General features: G+C 45.1%; 1 protein-coding gene across 5 annotated transcripts; it reads left to right on the top strand.

Annotated features, from left to right (window-relative positions):
- The first annotated feature begins 1,342 nt into the window (after nucleotides 1-1,342).
- On the top strand, nucleotides 1,343-21,500 carry LOC115053527 (alpha-2-macroglobulin). Of its 5 annotated transcripts, none has more exons than XM_029518311.1 (36): nucleotides 1,343-1,489; nucleotides 2,974-3,154; nucleotides 4,068-4,224; nucleotides 5,362-5,414; nucleotides 6,294-6,314; nucleotides 6,528-6,696; nucleotides 6,807-6,891; nucleotides 7,291-7,405; nucleotides 7,493-7,607; nucleotides 8,176-8,285; nucleotides 8,691-8,846; nucleotides 9,058-9,294; nucleotides 9,442-9,505; nucleotides 9,625-9,770; nucleotides 10,252-10,401; nucleotides 10,844-11,029; nucleotides 11,150-11,240; nucleotides 11,563-11,707; nucleotides 13,066-13,291; nucleotides 13,452-13,578; nucleotides 14,371-14,492; nucleotides 15,108-15,159; nucleotides 15,425-15,508; nucleotides 15,591-15,767; nucleotides 16,158-16,239; nucleotides 17,857-18,013; nucleotides 18,196-18,270; nucleotides 18,392-18,557; nucleotides 18,784-18,980; nucleotides 19,059-19,274; nucleotides 19,464-19,582; nucleotides 20,133-20,223; nucleotides 20,290-20,358; nucleotides 20,440-20,545; nucleotides 20,636-20,677; nucleotides 20,974-21,500. In XM_029518311.1, the coding sequence occupies exons 1-36, from the start codon at nucleotides 1,386-1,388 to the stop codon at nucleotides 20,994-20,996; spliced, it is 4,416 nt and encodes a 1,471-aa protein (XP_029374171.1). In that variant the 5' UTR covers nucleotides 1,343-1,385; the 3' UTR covers nucleotides 20,997-21,500. The 5 variants fall into 5 exon arrangements, with proteins under 5 accessions (XP_029374171.1, XP_029374168.1, XP_029374173.1 ...); XM_029518308.1 differs by having other exon boundaries at nucleotides 11,150-11,261; XM_029518313.1 differs by lacking the exon at nucleotides 11,563-11,707 and adding an exon at nucleotides 11,396-11,501 and having other exon boundaries at nucleotides 11,150-11,261.
- Nucleotides 21,501-22,311: the final 811 nt, after the last annotated feature.

Below are 22,311 nucleotides of genomic sequence, written 5' to 3'. Positions count from 1 at the left end.
CGGGCCTACTCATATTGTCACGCCAGTATTCGACTTTTACAGGTAATCTGCAAGCTAGAGAAGTCGATCCTTCCTGTTCTGGTGCTGGAGTGAGCTGAGGGAGACTGACTCAACACACAGAGTATGTTTTAATATCCTGAGAGAAATTCTCCTCATGCTTGTCCTCTTCTTACTGGACGTGCGGCCTCATTGTCCTTGACACACGAAGTTCCTTCCTCTGCATCTGGTTTCTGGCTGGATTTTGTAGCTGCCAAAAATCCAGGTGGACCTCGTCAACCTGTCCTACAGGATCCGAAAACGAGTGTCATTGACGAGCATCTCCTGAAACTGAACCTGAATCATTCTTGTTTTGCAGCTTACGTATTTTAAACCTGGATCAGGCCTGAAGCCCCGCCCACCTCCTGCTCCAGGCTAGGTTCAGGTCATGGTGAGCATCAGTTATTGTTTGTTAGCTTTGTAGCTGACGCAGTGAAAGCGGTTTTAACGATAACACTTTTCGACTGCCAACCCGCCATGATGTCATCGCTTTTTGAGCTTTGTTATTTGTTTGGTATTTTGAAACCACATGAAGCCAATTTTCTCTCCATCCTGATTGGATAGTACAGTCTGTGAGTCACACAATAGCCCCGCCCCCTAACCCCTCCCCTTCATTCTGCTCTGTTTTCCTCTAAATGGAACATCATTTAATAATTAAACATGTTGTATTGAGGACTTTAAACTAGAGACTGAGACCATAAACTCATCGGGAAAATGTTAATTAGGAGAAAAGTTTTGCAGAAGCATTTCTGTATTTGTCTTTATTTGTCCTCATTGGGCACAGAGACGTGTTTCCACCCGGACTTGTAGTGGGGGTGTGAGTTCAGGGCTGGGTCTGGTGAATATGTGCACTAATACTGACAGTTTTCACACTGATTTGCTGAAATGCAGATGGAAAACAGGCCGACTCTTCTGGTTTCTGGTCAGGACAAAGAAATGATCATTTAGGAAGCGATCTCCTGGGCCCCTCATGGAGCAGCTCAGGGCCTGTGGGGGCCATTTGGTTCATGTACCTGTGAAGGCCAGCAGGAGGCATGCAGCTGAAACCACCCGGAGCAGACAATGCCTCCTGTATTTTCTTCTTCACCCCCCCTGTTCAGAAAGAGGAGTGGACCCTGGCAGCAGGCTCACTGGGTGATTCAACTTTTTGGAAATGAAACTCCGTTGGGAAAAGGGAGGAGGCTGCAAGGCTCCAACGAATTTGGGGGGAGTGACTCAGCTGGATGGGGGGGCTGCGGGGGGGGCTGTGGTTTGGGGGTATAAACAGCAATCCGCCACCGCCGCCCCCTGCACGTCCGGCCCACAGTGGAGGCAGCAGGCAGGAAGACAGTCCTCGTCCCCCCCACCTCATGTGTGCTCTGAGCTCCGTAAAGATGACACCTTCCCTGCACGTCCTGGCCGTCGTGTTTGCGCTGCTGCTGCAAACTGCGACATCAGCGCTGCTCAACGACACGTGAGTAACAGCGGCAAGTGCACAATGTTTGTCTGTCCGTTCAGGTTGTGGGTTATTGTTGTGTTGTCGAAGTCCAGTGGTCAGGACACCGTTACGCAATCAGGAGGTGTCTCTGGAGTGTGTGTGTGTGTGTGTGTGTGTGTTGGCAACATAACCTTAATAATCCTCTAAAATCATCTGGCCAAAGTGGAACATGGAGAGCTGATGCTGTAAAACGGCCCTTTTTGGGTATTTTTTAAATGAAGATCTTTGTGTAAAAGTCAGAAGTCACTCTGTCTGTGCAGCCTGATTTTTCCACTCTGACCTTTGGTGTTTTTAGTCCTGTTATCTGCTGTGAGGTCATCGTGTCTCTAAAGCCTTTCATAGTTTAGTATCAGCATCAAGTGACTTTTCGTCGCAGAGCGGTGTCCTCTCCGGCCGGTCCACCATCAATATGCTCAACACACAACTCAATTAAATGTGTCCTTTATTTCTCATTGGCAGCAGCAGACCCCCGAGTGCCCACCAGCCAAAACCAAATACTGATTTACATTTGTCTTTTCACTTCAATCTGTTACTGAAGTCAAAGCACCTCTATCACATCGCCCTCATTTCAAATCCTGCAGAAGTGATAATTAAGTTGGATTTCTAAACCTAACGTTCTTCTGACTGACACTTCGAAAATACGGTAGAATTATAAAGTGAAAAGAAAAGTTGAGTACAAACACAAAATAACTCTCTTTAAAACTCACTTTCAGACCTATAGTAACTTATAGCTGTTTGTTCTCAAGCTTTCGAACACCAAGCATGTGAAACTGCCGAATTAGACCAGAGACCCGCCACAAGAGTTTTACTTTGAAATGATTTATTACAGGAAGTGATTTTAAGCAAGTTATATCTGGCCCTTAGCTCCATGGCCCAAGTCTGGCCCATATACAGCATGGTAGGCTGCTACCCAGATGTAAAACAACTCCACTGATTGTAAAAAGTCAGAATGTATTGAAGTCTATGGGAAAATGTCCCTCCTATCAGCTCAGTAAGCGTTTTCCTCATGAGTTTATGGTCTCAGTCTCTAGTTTACAGTCTTCAGTAGAACAGAACAACAATTTTTAAAATTATGGTCCATTTAGAGGAAAATAGAGCAGAAAGTGGAGGGGGGAGGTACTGTGTGATTGACAGACTGTACCGCCCCCTCTCTGCTCCTCAGCTCCACCTTCTCCTCCAAGTAAATTTTTTTTTTCTGGTTTCAAAAATACAGATGGCTGACGGCCAAATCACAAACCAGCAATTTCAAAACGGCAGCTCATGATTTCATTAGTGACATGATGATGGTTTGACACCGGGCCAGTATCTATTCAGGACCTGGACTGGGCCAGAAGTGTCGTATTATATTTTGGTTCCTCTTTTTCCTTGGGTTTGGTCTCCACCAGAAAAATGTAAGCCTTTAACTCTCAAACACTTCAGTATATTCACCAGCTGATGTCATGTCCTTTGTCTCCCTGCAGAATTTATGCGGTGACTGTGGGCTCCCGCCTGAAGGGAGGTAAACAGGAGACCCTGTGTGCCCAGATCCACGGCCCCACAGAGCCCGTCTCTCTGGTCGTCAGCATGGAGGTGAACTCTGCCTCCACCGTCCTTCTGAATGAGTCTGTCCAACAGGACTTCTACAGCTGCATCAACTTCCAGGTCTGACTCAGCGTACGCACACACAGCGAGGACGTGATATTTCAGTCTATTTGCTTTTGGGTTTCCAGTGTCTACAAGGTTGAGCAGAGCAGCGCAGGAGTGTTGAGTGTTTGTCGTGGTTTAAAAACATCCATGAGGTTTCCAGGCACAGTGCACTCTCCTCTCCTTGTCCCCTAGCCCCCCATTATGCTAACGGCTCAAATCCTGGCATCATTATGGACCTAATTATCCAGCTGGCGCCATGACTGAGGCTGTCAACGCCAATGGCCCTCTGTAAATTACTGCTCTGGTTTGTGTCACACTGTTGGTCTCTGTTATGCAACTTTCAAACCTTGCTACATATTGATGCAAAATGACCCGCCAACCCCAATCAGCTTTATGACAATAGCACTTAGTTTCAATGGGTTCCCCGGTGTTCGGCCCGGGTGCAGGCCTGTTCTGGAATTTGTTTATCTGCGACTCAACAAAGGCTGCTTTCTGCCAGAGGCCAGTTATGTACCTGCATTCCTCTGGAAAACTTCCTCTGCCCCCTACTCTCACTCACAGTAAAAACGCCCCTCACAAAATTTGGAAGGGGTTTCAGTCTCCATTATGTAACAACAGCTCCATTTGTAAGTAAAAACATATGCTGCGCAACTACGAAAGCATTTCAAAATTATCTTCATGCAGGGGGCTTTTGTTGCTCAATTTCAGAGGAGCTGCAATGTATTTGCTTCCAGGCAGTTATTCTATGACATTACACTTGGAAGATGTTTTGCAGAAAACACACAGCAAGGAGGACAAAGTGTTTGTCAACTGGGCTCAAATTCTGGTTGACCATGAAATAGATATTTCAACGTCCTCCCTTCCTCTGCTCCTGGACATTCAAATACACCACGGTCCTGTATAACAGATGTGTTTTCTGATCCCTCAGGTCCCCCTGCTGCGTGGCAATGTGGTGGCAAACATTGATGTCACTGTTCAGGGTGAGAGCGCCGTAATGAGCAAGAAGACCAAGGTTGTCATTGAGCCTCCTGCTTTTATCCACATCATCCAGACTGATAAACCCATTTACAAACCTGGACAGACCGGTAGGTGTCCGATGAACTCCTTTCACTTATGTGTCTCCTGCTATCGACCATTTAAACTCACCTATTCACCAATGATGCTCCATTTAGAGGGAAATAGACCAGAAATGGGTGGGGCTTCTCTGTGATTGACAGACTGTACCACCCAATCTGGATAGAGAACAGCAAAGAAGAACAATTAACAATTAATTGTTGAATTAATATAACCTTGTAGTATGTACCGTAAACGGTTACAGACAGGATCAGACGCCTCAGTTTCAAACCCGTCATATCTGTAGGCTGTTTCATAACATCCCAGAATACGACTAAGATGCAGCTATTGCGACAGTCTTCCAAACCAGGTAAACAAATAAACGTATTTCAGGCTACACACCCAGAAGGTAAACCTACCAGGAGTGTAGAAGTGGACTTCATCTTCATCTGCACTTCATCTCATAGAAGAATGTAAATGGATCATAACGTAAAACAATAATTAAAAAATGTCGGAATGATGATGTCACAGTGATGTCAGCAGGTTGTCTTAGGGACTTCAAAACAGGGGGATGTTAAACATGAATCTACTAAAATAAAAATTAGCATTGTGGGAAATGTGGTCCAGTGTTTTTGGATTGTTACAAAGGCAGTTGGGTCTTTTGTGTCTGATTGGTTTTATTCAACCTGCACAGGCTGATAATATTTTCCTCGTGCTACACGAACTGAAACATATTTTTAGGCTTCAAGTCTCTTCCTGTGTCACCGCAGTGGATTTTTCCTGTACCTGAACACCTCCTGTAAAGGCCCATGTGCAGAGCAGCAGCGTCTCTGTTCATGCTAACCCTTTTGCAGTTTCCCATTCAGGGTATCCTGGTCTCTGCTGCTCAAGTTTGAAGTCTTCCTAAGCTAAGACCTTGTTCTCCCGATCCAAAAAAAAAAAACCAACTAAATGTCAGTTTCGGCCCCTGGACCATCTGTTATCACCCCAGACTGTGAACCAGTACACCAACAGATTTCTCGTGTAATCCCATCTGATAGCGCTAAAGTGCAGTTTTTCTGTGCTGCAGGATTTCATCCTGATTATTAGCTTCAATTAGCTTTTCATGTCTTTCTGTATATGCATGACATGAAACTAATTAATTGATTGATTTTATTTTTCCTTTAAAGTCCAGTTTCGAATCGTCTCCATGGACACCAACTTCATCCCTGTCGCTCGAGTGGTGAGTTTTAGTGGTTTTTCTCCTAAATCATGCGACATAGTGTGATGCATGTAATGAGTCCGACCACTGAACTTTGTAATCTGGCGTGTTTTCCACCAAACAGTCAGTGAATGTGAAGAGTGAGGTCTATTTTGGTTCAGGAGAGTGGGAGGTGAAAGGAGGCCTGTTTGTTGATTTTGAAGACAGCGTGGGTGTGAAGCGCTGTGTGGAGTAGTGTGATAAACATGCTGTCAGAGTTCATTTGGCACACACTACATTTGACCCAAACATCTGAATCAATATGGGCTCCGGGCCTTTTCCGTTTGGGATGAGAGGCTGAAAACACAACTGCGTGCAGTGAGTATGAAATCCATTCAGATATCACATGATGGAGGTAGATGGCTCAAAAGGGGTAAATCCCATCAGGTATAAAGAAGATTTCAAATGGTCCCAACACTGAAGCTGTGAGATATGAAATCTAAATGTCTTCACACACTGAACGACATGTAACACATGTGTAACACAACTGCTTGTTTTCCAACTGTATATGTTTTTTTGGGGTTTTTTTTGTTTAGTTTTTTTTATGGTTGTAAAATTGTCCAAGGAAAATTTTCCACATGTGTCTTGCATCATCTTATACACATTGATTGCGAAATTTTTTTCTGCCTTTCACAATAACGCTTGTTCTTTTTCTGTAACTGTGGTTTTTTTCTTCCGTTTATTGAAAACAAAATTTTTCTTCGACATTTTGTTTTTGTGAAAAAGTGATCCCAATAACACTGTCATAAAATATATTCAGAAAAAAGCCTTTCAAACATTCCCATTTATTTGAATAGGGAAAATGGTCTTTCTTAATTGTATGTGTGCTGATTTAGTTTTTTTCTTCTTCTTCTTTTTCAGTACAAAGTGGTTGATCTTCAGGTAATGGACTCTTTGACTTTAATTTATAAAATGACTCAGACTTAATTAAATTAAAGGATTTATTCATAGAGAGTTAAAGTCAGTGATATCAGCCAATCAAGTGGCATTGAAATAAATGGGCTGAAGCCTTAAGCCTGATTACACATTATGCACAATTAGATTTAATAATCACAGCATTGCTACATATAACAGTTGTCTGGTAATTGTTTGTAGGATCCCAGTTCAAATCGAATTGCTCAGTGGTTGGATAAGTCCATTGATGGCGGCATCCTGGACCTCTCCCACCCCATGATCCCCGAGGCGGCTCAAGGAACCTACAAAATCTCAGCTTCGACCAACAAAGGAGAGCAGATATCCCACGCCTTTGAAATCAAGGAATACGGTCTGCTGCACTTTTATATCACAAATATTTCACAGTTATCCAAATAAATTAATTTGATCTGTGTAAATGTTACCACTGCAAGACTTTTTGACTGTTTCTTTTGCGTATAGTTTTGCCAAAGTACGAGGTAAAGGTTCAGCTGCCAGGTGTGATAACCGTCCTGGATCAAGAAGCAACGCTAACAGTTTGTGGAAAGTGAGTGTTAGCAATGGCAGGAGCTACAAGTAGCCACTTCAGTTGTGTTTTGCGTTTTGCACAGAGATATTATAATGACTCTGCTCATGCTCACTGACCTAAATTAGCTGAAGGCACTCCACTGGTTGAAAATAGAAGTCCGATTGCACTGAAGTCTCTCTCTGGCTTCACCTGACAGGTTGCAGCTCAGTCAGCAAATGAACTGTTAAAACTGTCAAAATTAACAATCCTCTAACGGGTTTCTACAAAGACATTACATTTTACTCCTTTTCCATTTAGTGTTGTCCACATCTGACACTAAGGATCTCGTGATGTTCATTGGTTCCCTAATTGCACCTCTGTAGCACATATTGAACTAAACGCCTGCCTTCATCTGTGTTCTGGTCCTGTTTCCTGCAGATACACTTATGGGAAACCAGTTATGGGCTCGGTCAAGGCAGAGTTTTGTAGACATGCCTTCCGCTTTTTCTGGCATACCCAAGAAAAAGATATCTGCAAGACTTATGAACTGACTGTGAGTATTCCAGAGGAATAAAAGTGGCGAAGGTAAACTAATTCTATTTAATTAATTTTGAATTTCACTCTTTTTATTATCTTTCAGACGGAAAAAAACGGTTGTGCTTCACAAACTGTGAACCTGACAGATTTTGCCCTCAACAAGGTCCTGCACGATGACAGTTTTGAGGTGAACGCTGAAATCGAAGAGTTTGGCACAGGTAATCCAATTAGATGCAGTATATGGACAACAGTATTGGTCGTTGAATTCAGAGTTAAGTGCAGGAGAGATAGTGGTGGGGTGTTTTTCTAGGCTGGCTTTGGCCCCTCAGTTCCAGTGAAGGGAAATCTTTGTTCCTTAGTTTACCAGCTTTTAGACAATTCCTGGCTTTCAACTCTGTGTGAACAGTCTAGGAAAAGTATGTGAAGCAGAGGTCCATAAAGGCTGGTTGGTTGAGTTTGGTGGGACGGAACAGAGTTTTAACCTTCAACCTCATCAAATGCCTTTGGGATGAACCCAACCACAGATGCTCTTCTGGATAAATGGGCAGAAATTCCCTTTGACAGACTCCACAGTCTTGTAGGAATCCTTCACAGAAGAGCGGAGCCTGTTGTGGCTCCAAAGGGGGGACTTCCATATTGATGTTTATGGATTTGAACTGGGATGTCATAAAAGGTTGTCGAATCAATATGTAGTGGGCCCAGTACTTGTCCACGTCAGCAGACACTGGTCATTAAGTATGTGAAGTTCAGTAGATGAGCTGTATAATCTTCTTTATTGTGGTCTAGGGATTGTTCTTAAAGGCAGCGGGCGGACCAGCTTCAGCAGTCACATCAGGACCGTCACCTTTGAGGACGTTCCTGCAGCGTACAAACTTGGAATTCCATTTGAGGGAAAGGTAGTCATGTTTCTCTTCATCCATCAGTCAGTCGGTCCATGCACGACTAAACTCCAGACTAAAGTATCCAAACAAACACAATGCTAGTTCTCCCAGAACATCCAGTCACTCCTATTGATCACTGGGAGTTTTAAGCTTGGTGCTTGAATATTTCTCTGTGAAATGCTCCTTGAACGTCATTGTTTTGTTTTTTATAAAGCCAATGGCTTTTACTTTTACTTTTCTGATTTTTGACTTGCTCAGCCCTGCTGATAACCTCGATGTACTAATGCCAGTAACAGGCAGACACAGCACGGATTGTTTCATGCTTATTAAAGGATAAACCCTTTGAATTAGAAAGCTTTATCAGCTTTCCATTGTTGAAGTATGCTGTGAGTTAGCCTGTGCTTTTTGATTCATGTGCAGGTAAAAGTGAACGGTCCAGACAACAAACCCATCGCAGATGAGCCGGTGTACGTGTTTGCTGGAGAGTCACAGAGCTTAACCCTCACTACAGACAAGGCAGGCATGGCTTCGTTTTCCCTGGACACCTCCCTCTGGAAGGACACTGTGACTCTAAGGGTCAGTTTCAGCTCTATTGTGGTCATTCAGTTTAAGGGCTTTCATTTGCTTCTAGTCGAATATTTAATTAGCATCTAATTAAAGCGACTTCCATCATGTATGTCATGGGGCCCACAAAGGTCTCTATTCTAATGAAACCAGGTGGTTTACTGTCATCCAGTTGAGTTTCCTGGAAGTTTGACCTTTTGACCCATCTCTGTCACATCAACAGGCAAGCTCAAAAAAGACAGAGGATAATGAGCCATATGTGGTGGACAGGCGTGGACCAGAGTACAGGTCGGCCCACCACCACGCTGCAGCCTTCTACTCCAAGAGCAGAAGTTTTCTGAAGCTCATGCAGGCCGGCCAGAATATCCCCTGTGACCAAGATGCAACTCTGCGTGCTCAGTACATCATCCAGGGGCTGGAGCTAAAGCCAGGACAGGAAGTCCTTGACTTCTTCTACCTGGTATGTTACAAGTTTTGCGATACCTTGTCAGGGCTCTTCACTTCACAGGGCATCTATAAAAACGTGTGTAATCCTCAGGCTTTAGCAGAGAGGAGGTGGACCTGATGTAATGTGAACCCACATTAAGGCCTAATGGTTTCTTTGCAGGTGCTATCCAGAGGCACAATTGTGCAGCACGGTCGTGTTCCTGTGGCTGTTTTAGCAGGAGCAGGTAAAAGCTGAATGTTACACAATATGATGCATCAATCCCACAAGAAAATACTGATGAAGTGGGTGCTATAAAGAGGTTTGTGTTATCCTGTCACTCGCCTCACTTCTGTTCTCTCTTAGAGAACAAAGGGGAGCTGACTGTTTCGCTCCGAGAGGTGACAGACCTGGCACCGTTTGCTCAGGTGGTCGTTTACACAGTAATGGCCAGTGGAGAGGCTGTGGCCGACAGCAAGGACTTCCCCATTCAGCTCTGCCTCAAGAACAAGGTAGATTATTAAATTCATCTGAAGACTTCAAAGTTTCTTTTTGATAAGTAACAGAATGCAGAGACGAGCATTTAACTGACCATGATAGCAATTTTGCAAATTGGCCATCAGCCATCTTGGTTTTTTTGTAAACTAGAGGAAACCTTATTAATAAATGAGGGCGGGGCTGATGAAGAGGGAGACCTGAATCTAACCTGCTCTTTGCTCTATCGTGATTGGGTGCTGCTATCTATCTATCTGTCAGTCACAGTAGCCCCGCCCCCTAGCCCCTCCCCTCTTCCTGCTCTGTTTCCCTCTAATTGGAGCATCATTTAAAAAATGAACATCATGTTGTGTTGAAGACTGTAAATTCATCAGAGAGGAGGAGGGACATTTTCCTATAGACTTCAATACATTCAGACTTTTTGGGCCCGTCTGAGTTCAGTTTGATAAACTGTCAATGATTTTAAATAATTTTTACATCTTGCTGTGTCCCATTCAGGTCTCTCTGAAGTTCTCCTCAGTCCAGAAGCTTCCAGCGGAGAAGACCACGCTCAGTCTTCAGGCTCAGCCCGGCTCCTTGTGCTCCGTCAGAGCCATCGATCAGAGTGTCCTCCTGCTAAAGTCGGAGCAGGAACTCTCTGTCGACCACGTATGGCTCTCTGATCCTCTTTAACAAAGCTGCTGCTGTGCTTTAATGTCACCTCTGGGATTTTTGCACATATACATATTACATGCTGTATATTGCTGCCGTTTAATGCCATTTGCAAGGAAGGTTTCATTGTTTTTCAGTTCCATATAGACAAATTCAGACCAGAGGGATTAGCATGTGGAATGGCACCATTTCCTTCAGTCTTGTTATAGCTGCTCTTCGTTTATGAGTGAATTCTCACTGATCCTCGGAGAGTAATATTGAACAGAGCCTGTTTTTTAACAAAACTCGAGTCCTTGTCAGCTGATAGTGTGTGTGCACTCAGTGTTTTAATACAGAAAGCCTGTTCAACAGTGTTACTGCAGGCCTGCAAACGTTTGTCAGAATTCACATCATCCTTGCTTGAAGCCCCGACACTCATCGGTGCCGTCTGTTTGTGCAGGTGTACAGCCAGCTGCCTATACAGAAGCTGTCGGGCTACTCCTACGAGGTGGAGGACCACGAGCCGTATCCCTGCTTCCCCGAATTGGTGCCAGAGCCAGAGGTTGAGCCACCAGCCGGGCGAGCTGCACGCTCCATCTTCTACCACCCACCCCATCAGAAGGATGACGTCTACAGCATCTTCAAAGTAGAAAAATTGGGATACTAAAAGCTAGAAAATATTTATGTTTCAATGTTACCTAAAGTAAACCTAAAGTAAAGAAAGGACCAAACATGCTCATTTGGTTTTATCATCTCTCTCTTCCAGGACATTGGAATCAAACTTGTGACCAACTCTGATGTGAAAAAACCTTACAACTGCCACGCCATGAGTTCTGAGTTACTTTATGATGATATGGGTATAGCTTTCATGAGTCGTGGTATGTTCTGCTCAATGTCCATTGATACTGCATTCATACCCCCAGGACAAGAAACTAGAAAAGAAATTATTGCTGTATAGACGACTGTATTATATTATTATAAGGTGGTATTGTCGATTTTTCTGTGGAAGAAGCCTTTGAAGATCACCCAGAAGATGCTGTGGCGTCACCTGCAAAGCCAAAGGAGACTATTAGAACATACTTCCCTGAGACCTGGATCTGGGAGCTGGTTTCGTTAGGGTAAGTGTAGCTGTGTGATTAAGTGATTATTATTATTTTTTTTTATCCATTTGTTCCCTAGATCGCCTAGACTCTCCCGTTCCAATGGCCTTCAACATGATGCCACAGAGTTCAGATTTTCTGATGAAAGGTAAAGCTGAAGAGAAGAAGGAAACCATCAGGACGTTCTTCCCTGAGACCTGGATCTGGGACCTAGTTCCTGTTGGGTAATAATGACATGTCCTATAAAAAGGATCAAAACTTTTACACTTACCATTTTGAAATATGTGCTTTTTTTTTTGGACACGTTTGTAGTTTTTTTTTTTTTTTTTTTTTTTCATATTAAATCTGTAGATTATTGTTCACCAGATTTTCAGCGGCCTCGTGACTTCTATTCATTGGACATAGTCAGTTTTTGTGGAAAAAATGAGTGACCCCTTCAATTTGACAACAGATTAAACCTCCTTTGGCACCAATATTCTGAAGAAAGTTAGAGAGAAGTTACACCAATATGGAAGTGGAAAGAAAAAAAACCAAAAACAGAATCTTTTGTGTGTGTGTGTGTGTGTTAAACAGCCAAAGAAGTTTGTTGTACTGGAGCTCGTCAGTTACAGGAAGAAGCTTAAAGGCCTTTAAATGTTGGTTTCACTGTTTATGTTCATGTTTTGGCCACAATGTCTCATGAAGAGTCTGGTTTAATTCATGTTATTGGTGCAGAGCTTTGTGCAACATTTCCAATAGTTGCTGAGACTCAGTTGGTCCACCATGAAAATATTGCAACAACTATTGAATGGATGGACTATTGATGAAACTTTGTACTGAAGTTCTCAGACAAATCATCGAAATGATTTTATTGATGTCCTGACTTTTTGTATTTTAAAGTTGTGTTCTTGACCTGATGTCCTGACAACTACAGGAATGTTCTGGCAGGAAAAAAGTGTCACTGACATTCAGTTCATGCTACCGTTCCGTGCTAACATGCTCAACTATGATTGTGAACACAGTAAATATTGTACCTGCTCAAAGGTCCCATATTATACAAAGGTAGACCTCTGTGTGGTCTTTGATTCTAAATCAGGTCTACGTTCTCTATTAATCCAGTCTCAGTCCAGTCTGGATTCAGTCTGAGTCTTAAAACCAGCCATCTGGACTTCTGGCACTTTGTGATGTCACAACAAATTCATACCTTAAGCCCCGCCCACCTGAACCTAACTTTCAGGATTTGGTTTCTCTGGAGTGTTTAGCTGAAATCTGCTGATTGATCAGCAAACATTCAGATTGGCAGAGAGGAGATTTAAACTACACTGAGATTGTTTTTGTTCCTTAAAGCCACAAACACGTTTTAATGGAAACCACTCCGTCAGATGAAACATGGATAGGTGTGTAATATGGGACCTTTTAGCAGCAGCATGCTAACATTAGTTGAGCTTGAGGTAAAATGTTTGGTGTGGCTGTAGAGTCCCTGTCCACCACTGAACGTATAGAAATTACAGCTGTAGTCATGATATTCCTCAAACTGTGATAGATTTAGTAGTGATTCATATATTCATGTGTGTTTTAACGTCCTGATTGCGTGTCTGTGCAGAGACAGCGGCTCAGCGGATGTGGAGAAGATGGTCCCTGACACCATTACTAAATGGGCTGCCGGAGCTTTCTGTGTCTCCTCTGTGGGCTTCGGCGTGTCACCAAACGTTGGCCTGACGGTCTTCCAGCCGTTCTTTGTCAGCCTCACGCTGCCCTACTCCGTCATCCGAGGGGAGGTGTTTACGCTCAAAGCCACAGTCTTCAACTATCTCTCCAAATGCATTATGGTAAATATCAAAACTGCTTTGATTCATTTGACTTGTTGAACTTCCTAATAATTCAAAACGCTGGAGAATTTATATAAATCTATTAACTGACATGGTTCAGATGTTTGAAGGATTAGATTTCTGAGGCCGAGGAGGATTTTGTGTTTGTTTTCCCGTGCAGGTGAAGGTGACGCTGGCTAGTTCTGACAACTACAGCTTCAGAGACTGTGATGGCTGCCAGTACAGTGTGTGTCTGTGTGGGGAGGAGAGCAGGACCTTCTCCTGGATCGTCACTCCAACAGCTCTCGGTAAAAACAGAAGCATGACCAGAGCTGATGCAGGCCCAACACCGCTCAACATAGAAGTGATTGAATGTTTGTCAGCGTCACTCACCAGTGACAGGAGAGACTATTTGACCTTTCTGTGGACAACCAGCGTCTGTCATTTATTATTGGTGTCTCGTTATTGTCAGAACTGACAGAGCAGATGATGTTTGTTCCGTCCAAAACAATTGTGACCAAGATGAGAAAGAAGAAGCTAATTAATCTCCGTTCATGACGCTGACAGCTGCTGCTCCTTCACTGCTGGAAGGAGAGAAAAGGCGTCTGTCGCTGTGACGCCGCCTGGTCTGAAGGCAGAGGATTTTCCATCAGCCTCCATCAGGCGGGATGGAGATGAGGCGCTCATGAATGTCAAATTGCACTTCACTAACTCCCCCTTAGAGGAATGCTGACAATCACTTGTACTAACAAGTCAGGTAGTATCTCTGACGAAACACTCAGAAACCTCTCCTTCAGGGGGTGATCTGAAGTTGTCCTCCGTATGAAGGATTGTGAGCTGCGAAGGGAAGGAGGGAGGGCGAGATGGGGAGAGGCGCTCTAATAAGGCAACAAATGGGGACTAATGAGGGCAAATAACATGGGAAACAGGCGGGGGAAGTAAAACACATGGAGGAGGGCTGGAGAATAATGAGTAGGACTGAAAAACAGATGGGAAACTGTTTTGAATCCGTTTGCACAAAGTGACTGAGTGACGGCCCGCAGCGAGGGGATCGATACAGCCCCGCCTTCAGAATAAGAGCACAGTTTGTGTGCACACAGGTACGGTGGACCTGAAGGTCAGCGCTGAGGCCCTGAGGACTGACGTACTGTGTGGGAACGAGGTCGCCATCGTCCCAGATGTGGGCCAGATCGACACTGTGGTGCGCCCCCTGCTGGTGGAGGTCAGTGATACGTAGACAGTTTACAGAACTATAGAAAATATAAAGTATGTTCCTTTTTTTGGGGGTGCAGGTTGTAAGTGTGTCAGTGTGGACTGACTCTGGTGGTCATTAGATGCTCTACCTCAGCTCACAGCCATGAAGGTTGTTCCTCCATCAAAACTCCAGCAACACTTCTACAATGTAAACGTTTTCACCCTTTAGACCTTTTCCTGCTTTCCAACCTGAACTCTGAAAGAAAACTGTCACTCCAACAACAGTGATCCACAGATCAACACCTGCTAAAGCTTACGAACCAGAATTCTTCCTGGTGGAGGCCAAACTAGAGCTACAAGAACACTTAATGAATTTTTAACATCAGCTTAAAACAAAACAGAACACCATCAACTTTACAACTTAATTAAGGAAACCACACACTTACAGGACATGAGGCACGGATCAAAGCTGTTCATGGAAAACTGGTGTTTTGTTTGTTTCTTTTACTTTTCTGACTTTTCTGGAGTACTGTTTGTCACATTCGGTCTCTGATGACAGTTTATGTTTGTGGTAACAAGATATGTTATTAATTCGATCATATTATTCTCTGACATCGTTGTTTCCTTTGTGTCCGTCCAAAAGGCTGAAGGGACGCCACAGATGGTCAGTCACAACGCCCTCCTTTGTCCAGCAGGTGAGCGTTCAGTTAGTTAGTCAGAACGACTACCAGACAAATCCATCTGTGTCATAAAGGCCACTGTCCAGGTCAAAGGTCAAAGTTCTCACAGATGTTTTGTATTGATGACCGCTGCTTGTTTTTGAGCTGCTCTTCAGTTTGTCAGTGTTAAATAGATGGTTGTGTAATTATCCACAAGAGAAACCAAAGTGCATTTGATTTTAGACGGGAATATTCTGGTCTGTGGATTGTAGCTCTTCTCTTGTTTCCTGTTTGTCGTCAGACGGCCCCGTGGAGAAGAAAATCTCTCTCCTGATGCCTGAGATGTTTGTGGCCGGATCAGCCAGAGCTTCTGTCTCTGTTCTGGGTCAGTAACATCACACATCTCTTCTTACTCTTTCAACATGTAAACGTCCACCCTGTGTCTAATGTTGGTTCTCCCCACGCAGGAGACCTGATGGGCCGCGCCATGAAGAACGTGGACCGGCTGCTGGCCATGCCGTACGGCTGTGGGGAGCAGAACATGGTCAAGTTTGCTCCCAACATCTTCATCCTCAACTACCTGAAAAGCACCGGTCAGCTGACCGACCCGATTCTGGACAAGGCCGCACGCTTCCTGAAGAGCGGTGAGGCCTCAAACTAAAGCAAACACTGTGAGAGATGGACAACACCAGGCTCTCTGTGTAACGTCAGTGAGGGACTCGGGTCTCGTTGACCTTTGACCCTGAAGTTTGACCTCAGTCTGAGTAACAGAGGAATCATGCTGAAGAGGTTGACAGGGCATCGTAACAATAATACACAGACTCGTATTCTGAAGTTCACATCTTAGCGCTAACGCTAGTACGCAAAGGACTGTGATGCTGGCGTGGCCACACAATTCTACCGTGCAGCTTCGGCTGTTCGTGTCTCTGAGTGGAGGAGTGGCTGTAGAACAACAATAACACTGACAGTCAAAAGACATGAACATACGCATTCATGTAAAATGAAACGTAGTTGACTGTGTGTGTCTGTTGCAGGATATCAGAGGGAACTCTCCTACAAGCACGACGACGGCTCCTACAGCGCCTTCGGGAAGAGCGATGACTCCGGAAACACCTGGTCAGTGAAAGTCACAGATCTCATTCCTCCAAATGCGTCACACGACTACAGCGTCATCGTGGCCGGGGCCAACATCAACACCAACACTCCCAGAAATCTTTGCTCCTGAAACCTTCAATAACAAAACTGCCAGCAAAATATAATGCAGCACACGGTTAAATAACAGGATAAAAAACTTTCAGGAGGCAGCTTTCCCTCCCACTGTGTTCACATGTGTCAACGACAGCGAACAGAAAATAAAGAAGAATTTAAAATGACATTAACGGTTACAAAACAGGTTCACTGAATCTCACACTTCATTTAACAACAGAATAAAAATACACACAGTGGGAGTTGGACACACGCACACGCACACTCTCTGTTGTTTTGCACCAAAATCCACCCTAATAATTTACTTTATGAGGAACCTGCCAGAAAATATTAATTTTATCATTTAATGGGCTTAAAGCTCGGACCCTCGGGGGATTTAACGGAGCCTCTGCTGGTTTTCAAAGGCTGCTGGGCAGTTTGGCAGTTTGTCTGTTGGTGCGTGGGTGTGTGTTTGTGGTTGGTTCAAGTGTCTGATTATATTAGAAAATCCGTCAGGGTGTTGGACTGAGAACCGCTGAACGAAGAGAAGCAGGAGTTTTCACAGAAGTTTGAGCCAATTTTGAATTAGTTTGGTTTGTTTTTGGTCCTTCGCTGCACAAAGTGGATCTGGTTCTCATGCTCTTATTCCACAAACGTCTTTTTCGGCCTTTAACTCTGATTCAGTTTTCTTTCATGGTCAGCTTGTTCCTGCCTCAAATAATCAGGCTCCTCTGAGGATTTTACATTTTAACTCAGTTTGGTGTCAGCACCTTAAACTTCTGGTTAAACGTCCCTGTTTTAATGAAAAGGTCCAGCAGTTTACATTTTCTACTCTTTTATTTTGAAGGTGTTGATACCCAGAAGATCTACCTGAGAACCGCCTCAGTGGATCTGATCCCGTCTTCTTACGGGCTGGCTGCTTTCTGAGTAATTCCACACAAATAAGAGAAACAAAATCCTGCAAGGTGGCTGAGGGCGGTGACTGCTTCGTTGTGACATCACAAAGTCCCAGAAGTCCTGACGGCCGGTTTTCAGGCCCAGCTTCTGAATCCAGAACTTTGGTTCTTCGTCAGGCCTTCTTGGTTCTATATTGATTCAGTGAAAGTATCAAAGACCGTATGGACCTTTAAACCTGGTTTTCAGTTGTGTTCTCTGCCTGCTTGTTAGTTAGCTAGTATCAGCAGCTAAAGAGCCAGATGTTTCTTCAGTAGGTGGTGGGGACCAAACCAGAGCTAAAACAGAAGGAACATCAGACTGGACTGTGTGTACAAAACGCTGCTGTGTTGGTCATTATTTAGCACTACGTTACTGCAGCACAACAACAGTGTGATGTGTTTCTGAGTAATGAGAGCTGGTGAAGTCGTTTCTCAGCCTGATGGGATCTGGATCTTCAGCTGCCGTCACTCGTCGGCTGGTTGTCGAAGCCGTTCTTTGGTGGAGTCGGACAGGAGGCTGTTATGTAATTGTCCTGAAGCCGAGTTCACTGAGGGGTTATCTGCACAGGCACATGGTCACACTGTGTGTGTGTGTGTGTGTGTGTTCTTCTAGGTTGACTGCTTTTGTGATGAAGTCCTTCGGCGGTGCCAGGCCGTTCATTTTTGTGGATCCAGCTCACATTGAAAATGCGAGGAGGTTCTTGATGCAGCTCCTGAAGCCGGACGGCTGCATCAGATCTGTTGGAAAACTCTTCCACAACGGAATGAAGGTGACCACGTGATGATTTTTCCCATGAACCCCCACAAAAGAAGCTCAGTGTGAAAATCGTTTAGCTTCGTTGACTCTGTTTGCAGGTTGACACATCAGTGTATATTCACAATATTCATAAACAAACCTTCACTTTGTGTTTACTGAGCGATGACCCTCAATGACTGTGACTGTTCCCATCAGGGCGGAGTCAGTGACGACGTGTCGCTGACGGCGTACGTCACTGCCGCCATGTTGGAGCTGGACGCCAACGCCGCGGTGAGTCTGACATCACTCCTCTGTCTGCTACTCTGGTTCTCTGGTGGATTTCCTTCTTGTTGTCGGTGTCACAAACCTTCTGCTACCACGTTGTGTCTGTCTTGTGTTCGATTCCGGACAGGAGCCCACAGTCCAGAGGTGTCTGCTCTGTCTGAAGGAGGCGGTGGCCAGTCAGCTGGACAACCTGTACACCACCGCCCTGATGGCCTACACCTTCTCTCTGGCTGGAGACCAAGACATGAGGAGCAAACTGCTCACATATCTGCACCAGAAGTCCCACGCTGAGGGTGAGACGGTGAAAGCTGCTGTTGTGACGTTCTTTGATATTTCATGTATTTGTTGTTGTTGAATGTGATGTGTTCATGGAACATCAGTAAATTTGTAATATCTAAGAATCTACATACGAAGCGTTTAGTGAACATCAGTGAAGCATCTCCAGGAGAAGCTGCCTGTGGCGCCTTTCAGGGCCGTAGATTTCCACCAACACGTCATTATTATTCTGATGACCCGCAGGAGACACCCGTCACTGGGAAAGAGCCGGGGCTTCTGGGAAAGGCCTGGACTCTCTGGAGGTGGAGATGACGTCCTACGTGCTGCTGGCTCTGCTCTCCGGTCCCGCCATGCCAGACTTCAACATGGATTACTCTTCCAGCATCGTCCGCTGGCTCGCCCAGAAGCAGAACCCGTACGGCGGCTTCTCCTCCACACAGGTAGGACCGACCCCACACACACACACACACACAGGTGGATTGTGCGACAGCCTAAGTCGACGCTGATCTGCCCCCCAGGACACGGTGGTGGCCCTGCAGGCGCTGGCCAAGTACGGCGCTGCGGCCTACAGCGCCGACGGCAGCACGACGGTGACGGTGACGTCGTTAGGAGGCCTGAACAAAGAGTTCACGGTGGACCAGACCAACCGGCTGCTGTACCAGGAGGAGAAGCTGAGCGAAGTCCCCGGAGAGTACACCATCACGGCCCGAGGACAGAGCTGCGTCCAGGCTCAGGTATCACATCAACTTGGCACAAAAGACATTGAACACAATTTCCACGTGGCTCGTCTTGACGAACAGTCCAGGTCTTGGATTGATGAGCTCCAGCTCTGTGCCACATAGGAAGGCTCGACATTCTGTCAGCCGGAGGAAACGAGGAGTGGCCTGTAGTTCCCAGATGTTGCTGATGTTTCTCCTCCACAGATCTCCATGCACTACAACATCCCCCCTCCCCCGGACTTCTCCGCCTTCAACATCACCCCCATCATCTTGGCCAAATGTAACAGCAGCCGCCCGCAGTTCCTCCTCTTCGTGCACGTCAGGTTTGTGCAGTAAACGACACAAACTTTATCCGGCTGCATCAGCAAAGTTTCCTCCAACAGCACTGAACTGAAGAAGCTGCATCATCTGCAACAACCAGCTCTTTAATTATCTGTTGGTTCAGATAACGACTTTAAACTTTCAAATGACCTTCACGGAAAATACGACTCAGCTTTTAATGATTGTGATTCTTTTTCCTTTAAACTTTATATGATGAAGTTGCCCTTTCGGTTGAATTTAGTTTGATTCTGAGATTCAGCAGCTTCATTTGTTTAGTGTAATAATAGAGCCGACATCACGTGGACTTCATGTTAAAGGTTTAAAGACACAAAAACAGGATCACTAACTAAACTACAACACAGAGCGCACATTGATTCAGACTCACACAAAGTCAAGTAATTAATCTCATTAAGGAGTTTTTACCTTTTCACAGCCAATTAAAGAGCACTTTCATGTTGTTATCGTGTTATTCACCTCTGGTTCTACTGAGGATGTTTAGTGATAACGTGTCAACAATAATCTGGATGATTCAGTGTGTGTGTGTGTGTGCAGGTATCAGGGCAACAGAGAGGAAACCAACATGATGATCATCAACATCAAACTGCTGTCGGGATACATCCTGGATCAGAGCTCCCTGAAGATGGTCAGTCAGTCTGGTCTGGTTGTGTGTTTGTGTTGACTGTCGTACTAAATGTGTGTGTTGTTGCAGATGAGGAGCGACCGCTCAGTGAAGCGTGTGGACGTGGAGGAAGGACACATCAACATCTACCTGGACGGGGTGAGACTCACACTAACGTGCGTGTGGGAGGTTGTGTTCAGAGTCGCACTTTCACACTGTTTTGTGTGTCTGTGTGTGCAGCTGAAGAAGGATGAGGACAAGATCTACGGGCTGACGCTGGAGCAGGACCAGCCCGTCAGGAACCTGAAACCAGCTGTGGTCAAAGTCTACGACTACTATCAGACCAGTCAGTCTTCAGGATGTGAACAGATGCCGTTTGTTTTTGTAGCGTCTGCTTTTTGACCATTTGTTGTTTGTGTTTGTGTTTTTGTTTCAGGTGACGAAGCCGTAGCCGAGTACACGTCTCCGTGTGCAGAGAGTAAGTCACTTCCTGTTTCTGCGTAAACCTGCGTTCTCTGTAATGACCATCAGGGGGCGACACCACTGCCAGCAAAAACAGGGCAGATCGTGTTGAAATCTATGGGAAAACGTCCCTCCTTCTCCCTGATTTATTAGCTGTTAATGCTTTCCCAACGAGACTCCTGACAGCATTCCCTCATTATTCAATTTCTTTCATTTTCACACTCACTTGTTCCCGTTTGTTGAAATCTCATTTTCCAAGTTTTCATAAATTCCAGAAACCAACAGGTGTTTTTTGTGTGTTTGTGTCTGCAGGCGACAGCGTCAACGAGCTGTGAAGATCCAACCTGCAGAGTCCGGCGGCGCTCATGTCAGTTAGAAGAATCACTGTTTTAAAAGGAAACGTCCACGTTTTTCTTTAGACTTCAGCTTTTTAACTCCTCTTAAACCTTTTTAGCTGTTTGTGTGTGAATACAACTTTTTTTGAGGGGGGGGTCACATGACTGACTCCTCCTGAAGTGAAGACAGACACACGGCTTCTGGAACAGTTTTGTTTTTAATAGATTTGACAAAATCCATTTTATTCAAACCTGAACGTGACGACGAGACGTTCAGGGTACCGATAACACAGTATGGTCCGAGCATCTGAGTGTGTGTGTGTGTGTGTGTGTGTGTGTGTGTGTTTGGAACAGGAACTACTTTCTAGAAAAGAAAATGTACAGTCGTGTGAGCAGTAGGTGAGTCATTGTGTGTTTCTGCTGTACCAGTAATAAAAAGGTACATCACTACCATTCAATTTTAAATGTAACTGACTGACAATAAAATTTCTAAAATGACAAAAATAAGTAAAAACTGTACTTATTTTCATATAACACTTTCATCTCAATAGTAATATTAATATTTTCATTCAGCATCCTCTGCAGTATATTTAGATTCTCTCTTTTCAACATCGATAACATAGATGAGCTCTGATGTGATTTAACGGGGCAGAATATATTAAGAAGTGTTTTAGAAGTAAACAGTCACTATCTCAGGCACCACAACATTAAATCATCGTCACTGTACCGACACACCAAGCTAGAAACTGAACCATCAGTCTGGAAACACAAAACGGCATCAAAGATCAGAACCAGCCGAGCTGGAAGATTCAAACATGACCATCAATGTGACGACCGGGAAAGACCTGGACTGGGAGAGATCTGGACCGGGAGAGACCTGGACCAGGAGAGATCTGGACCGGGAGAGATCTGGACCGGGAGAGACCTGGACCAGGAAAGGCCTGGACTGGGAAAGACCTGGACTGGGAGAGATCTGGACCGGGAGAGACCTGGACCGGGAAAGACCTGGACCGGGAAAGACCTGGACCGGGAGAGATCTGGGCCGGGAGAGACCTGGACCGGGAGAGATCTGGGCCGGGGCCGGGAGAGACCTGGACCAGGAGAGATCTGGACCGGGAGAGATCTGGACCGGGAGAGACCTGGACCAGGAGAGATCTGGACCGGGAGAGATCTGGGCCGGGAGAGACCTGGACCGGGAAAGACCTGGACCGGGAGAGACCTGGACCGGGAGAGACCTGGACCGGGAGAGATCTGGACCGGGAGAGATCTGGGCCGGGAGAGACCTGGACCGGGAAAGACCTGGACCAGGAGAGAT

This window comes from Echeneis naucrates, chromosome 13 (assembly GCF_900963305.1).
Source record: "Echeneis naucrates chromosome 13, fEcheNa1.1, whole genome shotgun sequence".
Classification (NCBI taxonomy): domain Eukaryota; kingdom Metazoa; phylum Chordata; class Actinopteri; order Carangiformes; family Echeneidae; genus Echeneis; species Echeneis naucrates.
The sequence above is the reverse complement of the archived record's forward strand: the minus strand, read 5'-3'. Positions and strand labels throughout refer to the sequence as shown.

Bases quoted from the DNA above. Each gene is read 5' to 3' on its own strand.
- LOC115053527 (XM_029518308.1), top strand. From the start codon at position 1,386: ATGTGTGCTCTGAGCTCCGTAAAGATGACACCTTCCCTGCACGTCCTG. The intron at 10,402-10,843 runs GTATGGCTCTCT...CTGTTTGTGCAG, and splicing joins AGGAACTCTCTGTCGACCAC to GTGTACAGCCAGCTGCCTAT. The intron at 18,014-18,195 runs GTGACCACGTGA...TGTTCCCATCAG, and splicing joins TCTTCCACAACGGAATGAAG to GGCGGAGTCAGTGACGACGT.